This window comes from Elephas maximus, chromosome 7 (genome assembly GCF_024166365.1).
Source record: "Elephas maximus indicus isolate mEleMax1 chromosome 7, mEleMax1 primary haplotype, whole genome shotgun sequence".
NCBI lineage: Eukaryota > Metazoa > Chordata > Mammalia > Proboscidea > Elephantidae > Elephas > Elephas maximus.
The window spans coordinates 124,575,835-124,582,128 of record NC_064825.1 but is presented as its reverse complement, the minus strand read 5'-3'; the positions used below and the strand labels follow the sequence as shown (position 1 = coordinate 124,582,128).

Sequence of the window (6,294 nt, the reverse complement as noted above, 5' to 3'; positions counted from 1 at the left end):
TCTTGACGGCCCTGAGCTTGAGAGCCCTCGGAGACCGAACCTAATCCTATTGAGTGGGCGGGGCAACTGCACCCTCTTTCCCGAGCCCCGCCCACGGAGCGCTTAGCCAATCATATGCAGCGAGCATCTCTGGGCGGAGTCTGTTGGCCATCTGACCCCTCCCAGGCACATCTCTAGTGCCTCCCCGCCCCCGCACTTCTCCAGGCTCCAAGTTCCTGGAGCTCGGGGCATGGGGGAGAGGCGGTGAGTGTGGGCTGAGGCCCGGTCAGCTGGCACAGGAGGAGGTGGGTGGTGTGGGATGGAGGCGGGGAAGGTCTAGGGCTAAGAGAGAGAGCAGGAAATGGGGGAACTTGGGGGAGGGGGCACCGAAGAGCCCTGCCGCCATCCCAGGACCTTGGGCAAGTCACCCACACCCCCTGGGCCTCAGTTTCCCTATCTGTAAAATGATGGTAATAATACTTCACCTACCTCATTGGGGAGGTTGTGAGGCCACCGTCATCTGACCTGGGGGTCAAGGCAGGAGGGCTCTGAAGGTGCTACCCGCGAGCAATGTATTATAACCGCAGCCTGAGAGCGAGGCCCACCTGCCTCTCCCCCACACAGCCTCCAGGAATAGCCGAGGCCTGCCCAGGCCCTTCCTGTCTTCTTTACTGTGTCCCAGGTCCCCTCATCACCATCATCTGTCGTCTTTGTGGGCGCCCTAGATGTAGTCGTTAACTTGTTCAGGTATCTTGTGACCATCTTCGCACATAACTGCTGTACAAATTCCACCTGCCCCAGGACCCCGCACCTGCCCACCGGCACCAGACGCCAGGGAGGGGACAGGAAAACAGCCACACACACAAAAAAAGCCAAGGGGGCCCCAAGGGTGGGGAATTGGTGGCCGCTGTTTGTATTGTGTTTGAGTCCTTGAGCGCAAGTGTTTTATAAAAAAAAAAAAATCAACAAAAACCCACTGTCACAAAAAAAAAAAAAAAATTACAGCGAGGAGAAATGAAGAAAAAAAACTGAAAAAAAAAAAAAGAACCATACAAAAATTTTCCACTACACGCACCCTCTAAGCCAGCAAGATTTCCTCTTTGCAAAATCATATTTTTGTGGGAATGGGCCAGCTTTTTGTGGCAAGGCCTGTTCTGATTAATAAAGGATCGTGAAAAAGTAGGGCCTTGGCTCTTTCCTCTGTGGGTCCTAGTCCTTCCTCATCTCCCCAGGGGAAGAGGCAGTGGGGTGCGAGGGATGGAAAGCCTGGGCCTGAGTCCTCCACTCATCCCCTTTGGCATCACTGACAAAAGGTCCTTCCAGAGTCTGAAGCCCATCCTCAGATCTAGAATATAAACCACCAGCTGCCCAGGAAGCAATGCGAGCAGCTTCACCTCAGCAAGGTCAGTCCAAGTGGCACAGCAGTCCCCCCTTCAGTCCCCATGGGACTCTGGCAGCCCTCTGAGGCAGGTCAGACAAACCAAAGGAGGACCCTCCACCTTCCCCACCAACACCCCCTGGGCTCTGGCTGGGGCCACTGTGGTCACGGGCTCTTGCCTCCTCCTTCTGGCTTGTCCTAGTAGAGAAAGGAAAGACTCAGAACCCCGATGTGTTGGCTGGAGCCGTGACTTCTCATCACCCTTTTCTAGTTTAATCCCTTGTCATTGTTAGGTGCTGTAAAAGTCAATTTGGACTGATAGTGACCCCATGTGATGGAGCAGAACTGCCCCGTAGAGTTTTCTAGGCTGTAATCTTCATCGAATCGCTGTGAGTCAGAATCCACTTGATGGCAACTGGTTTGGTTTTTGTTGATAATCTCTATGGAAGCAGATCACCAGGTCTTTCTCCCTCAGAGGAACCTGGGTGGGTTTGACTTGCCAACCTTTCAGCTAGCAGCCGAGTGCTTAACCGTTGCACCACCAGGGCTCCTGGTTTAATCCCTTAGGATTAGAAGTCTCTCCAACTCAAGAGAGCCTATGGCAAGCTCTGGCCTGAGGGCCTGGGAAGCTGGACTGCAGGCCCTTCCTTCTCTGGCTTCTGTGGCCTGGGACAAGCTATTCCCTTCCTCCTCCAGGTCTCAGTTCCCTTGGTCCACAAAAGAGCAGTAACCATCCCAGCCCCCGCTTGCCCTCCTCACACACAGCCAAGGCCTGGCAGGTCTCAGGGTACTTCAGAAGGCAGGTGCTACATCTGTTTCAGACACAGGCACAAAAGGAATGAGCCTCCCCTGTTGTGTGCCCATACTCACTGGCCTCCCCACTCTGGAGCCAAAGGGGCCAGCATGCCTCCTGCTCCCCAGCATCTGGGGCCAGTGGCTCTACCCCCAATCAAAGCCACCTGCTTTCCTTTTCTGCCCCAACCATTTCTCACCACTTGGTTTAAATGTCCCATTAGAAGGTAGCTGTTTCTTCTGGCTCTGACTTCTGCCCAGAGGTTGAAGGGAGCCCCAGGGTCAGGTAAGTAGCCTCAGGAGCTGGCCTTGCCAGAGCTTTCTCTGTGAAAACAGCTCCAAGACACTGGACGTGAAAGCAGGGACAGCTCAGCCCCAGCAGGGTGGCAGCAACCTTGTCACCGGCTCAGGGCCTCTTCCTTTGCTTTTTGCCACTTTCCCTGCCTTCGCTTCTTTGGGTCTGTCTTCATTCCCTCCTCTTCGGAGATTTTCTTCCATCCCTCCTGTGCCTGGGACCACTAGTGTTTCTTTCTCCCACAAGTTCCTCCTGGATACCACTGTATTCTGGAAGCCGTCCTGGGCCGTGTCCTGCTCTTGTCCCCCTCCCTCACAAAGACATCCAGAAGGACAGCACTTGAACATGCTGTACGTCCCGGCCCGTGGCTCCCCTGACCATCCATTTCTCGTGGCGATGTCCCCGTGTCTGTGTCCTGTGTGTGTGTGTGTTGTGTCTCGTTTAGATTGTGAGCCCCTCCACTTGGGCAGGGATCCCTGTCTGAATACATGTTCCGTGTGGCACGCCAGGATGTACTAATAAATGTTCATACTCAGAACAAGAGTGCCCGGGTGTCTCGGGGATGCTGTGGGACAGACGGCCGGAGAAGCCGTGTGGTAGAATCAGAGGCAGGGAGGTGCTTCTGGGCAGGGCCCACAGCTCCGAGCACCCTGTTCTGCTTTCCAGAGCCCCTGAGGGTGGACGGAGAGGTGGGTGATGGCAGCAACAAAGGTGGGAAAGGAGCCTCCCTCCTGGGTCTCTGCTGTTCTGTTGGCCAGGAGATCTGGCTGTCTGGGGGCTCCAGGAGGGTAAGAAGAGGCTATAATGCTTGCCCACTCCACACACAGACTTGATGGCCAGCCAAGGACAGAGTGGCCGTTCCATGGGGTGGGACGAGCACTGGGGCAGGAGTCCTGGGACCCGTGTATGTGAGCAAGTTGCCTCCCCTCCTGGATGTTTCTGGCCCTGCTCCTTTCATTCCAGTTCCCACAACCTTCCTTCCTGTGTTGACTGCTCTACATCCACCCCCAGCCTCCTCCTTCACCAGGATCCAACCCAGCGCCAGCCGAGCTGCTGGGTAGGGCCTGACCTCTTGGCCCCATATGACATCAGCCACCATTGCCACGGTGATGGAGGCCTGGCAGCATCTCCTTGGGTCTCTAGACTTGAGGTTTTACCATTTTCTTTCTTGAAATCATTAATTTTCCCTCTTTAGCAATGAGGAAAGTAATGCCAAGATGGGGCAAAAAGAGACTAAGAGGGAGAGACAGAGAAAGGAATAGGGAGTGAGAGATAGAGGAAGGGAGGGGGAGAGCCAAAGAAGGGGAGGTGGGGGCCAGCACCAGTAAAAGGACAGAGAAATGTCAGCCCAGCTTGAGGGAGATTCAAAAGCATAGGGAGTCGGGGAATCAGGGACCCTGAGAGTGAAGCTGGAGAAGACAGCTGGAACAAGGAAGTTGGGGAGCTGGGAGGCAGGGAGTGAGATATGGCAAGACAGAAAAATAGCCTGGGGTAACCAAAGCCATTTCTAATGACAAGCGCTTCTCCCTCCAGGTAGACAGGACTCAGCAGTGGGCCAGGGTCAGTCTGACTCAGAGCTGGGGTACACAGATGGGTGGTAGTGCCCGTGTGAGTTCAGGGTCCCTGCAGCGACAGGACCCAGTGCCCCAGGGCTTATAAATAAATAGGCATGTGGGAAACACACATTCTTGCTCCAAGAAACATAATTTATGTTTACGGCCAGTTTTTTTCTTCCTGAAGAAAAACACTAGGATGTGGGGCCCCTGCCCCCAACGGTGTCCCTGAGTGTCCCCAGCCCTGGCCCTCCTCCTCCCTTTATTGCTTGGATGGGAAAGCTCTGTTCCTGGGAATGGCAGAGCGAGGCCCCCACTCCTCACCCCCTTGAGCTGTCCCTGGTGACAGAGTGGAGGCACACAGTGCCTGTCCCATGCCCTCGCCGTGCCAGCCGCCCTGGCTGTGCCCATTTAAGGGAATGGAGAGTGCAGGCAGTGGGAGAGGCGCTGGAGCAGCCTCCCAGAGCAGAGAGCCTCTCTCCTCGGTGCAGGAGGCCCTGGAGGCACAGTGGCTTCTTTTCAAATTTGACAGCTGGAAGGTTCAGGCTGTGGGGAAGGAGGGAGAGCTTCTTCCCAGCCAGATTCCAGGCACGAGCTGGGAGAAGAGAACAGAAAAAAAGGGGGGGCCTGCCTTCTATGTCCCCCCTCCCCCAAAGGCTAGGGGTCCTGGGGAGGGAGGGATGTGCGATGAACCCCGGTAGAGGAGCAAGACAGCAGCCTGTTAGGGCCCCAACCCCAGGTTCCCCCCGCTCCGTCCTGGGCACCAGCCCCAATCAAGCCCATGCCTGGAGTTCTGCCTCACACAGGCACACAGCCCACCCCAGAGGTAGCGGCTCCTGCACCAGAAAGGGTGGTCCCAGGAGAGCCAAACCCCAGGAGAAGGGAGAGTGGTGGCACCCTGGGCACCCAGACTCAGCAAGAGGAGAGGAGTCCGTGGACAGCGGTGACGCTGGCTCCAGGAAGGAGCTGGCACCTCGGTTGTGCTGTTAGTGAATCGATCAGGGATTGGACGGAGCGGGGACTTCTTAGTCTGGCAACTGCCCGGAAATCAACCAGCATACGGTCTTCTTACTCCCCAGGAACGTCTGAAGATGGCACCCAGGCCTGCCTGCGCCCGGCAGCTCACCCAAAGCGGTCCCACAGACCTGGGCAGCCACAGCTTCCCCGAGCCACTACCGAAGAAGCACAGGCTCAGGTGCCCAGTCCCGGAGCGGCTTCCAGGGCGCGGAGGCTGCTCCCTGCACGCTCTAGGGCCCCTGCACTGCCGCCCCCGATGAGCAAGTCCTCCTCCTCCTCGTCCTTGAAAGCCCGCGCTGGGCGCCGCGGCTGCGGCCGGGGCGTGGGCTCGTCGCGTTCGGCCATGCGTTCGACGGCGCCCTCGCCCACGAGGAAGACGGTGTCGGCGACGCGCGGGGGCCCGGTGACCGGATTGTGGTCGTAGGAGAAGACGCGCAGCGCGCGGAGCGGGTGCAGGTCCGGGAAGCCGCCCAGGCGGTTGCGGTCGAGGTCGAGGATGTGCAGGCGGCCCATGCGCAGCAGCGCGGGCGGGAACTCCTCGAAGCGGTTGCCGTAGAGCCAGAGGCCACGCAGGCCCGTCATGCGCGGCAGCTCGGCGGGCAGCGCGCGCAGCCGGTTATCGCCCATCTGCAGCGACTGCAGCGCCACCAGGCGCAGCAGCGGCCGCGGGAAGCGCCGCAGGAAGTTGCCCTCGATCCAGAGGCAGCGCAGGCTCTGCAGCTGCGCGAAGTCGGCGGGCAGTGCCAGCAGCCGGTTGCTGCCCAGGTAGAGGCGCGTGAGGCGCGGCAGGCGGCACAGGCCGTCGGGCAGCCGCTCGAGCTTGTTGAAGTCCAGCGCCAGGATGCGCAGCTCGCGCAGCTCCTCGATCTCCTCCGGCAGCTCGCGCAGCCCCGTGCCGCTCACGTACAGCTTCTGCAGGCGGCTCAGCGCGCACACGGCGCTGGGCAGCCGCTGCAGCCGCCGCCCGCTCAGCTCCAGCTGCTGCTCGCCGCTGCGCAGCTGCTCCTCGGCGTCCGACGGCAGCTCGTCCGGCGTGGACTCGGCGATGCCCATGGTCACCGGCCCCAAGCGGGGCCGCCGCCGCCGCCGCCCGGCATCGCCCCGCCCCGCCGCCCCCCGGCGGCCCCGGCGGGGTCCGGGCCGCGCCGGGAGCGGGGCCGCGCGGGGCCGGGAGGAGGCGCCCGCTCGGGCCCCGCCGCGCTCGGCCGACCGCTTCGCTCCGCGGCCTCCCCCGCTCGCTCCGCCGGAGGCCGTCTGGCGCGGCTTTGCGCTGACTAGCG

The 6,294-nt window shown here is 59.6% G+C and overlaps 1 protein-coding gene across 1 annotated transcript; it reads right to left on the bottom strand.

Moving 5' to 3' along the window:
- Window positions 1-4,136: 4,136 nt before the first annotated feature.
- On the bottom strand, window positions 4,137-6,067 carry LRRC10B (leucine rich repeat containing 10B). The gene has a single exon (XM_049889759.1). The coding sequence runs from the start codon at window positions 6,065-6,067 to the stop codon at window positions 5,189-5,191; it is 879 nt and encodes a 292-aa protein (XP_049745716.1). The 3' UTR covers window positions 4,137-5,188.
- Between the last annotated feature and the right edge of the window lie 227 nt (window positions 6,068-6,294).

What these genes read in the sequence shown, in the direction of transcription:
- LRRC10B (XM_049889759.1), bottom strand. Translation starts at nt 6,067, where the DNA reads ATGGGCATCGCCGAGTCCACGCCGGACGAGCTGCCGTCGGACGCCGAG.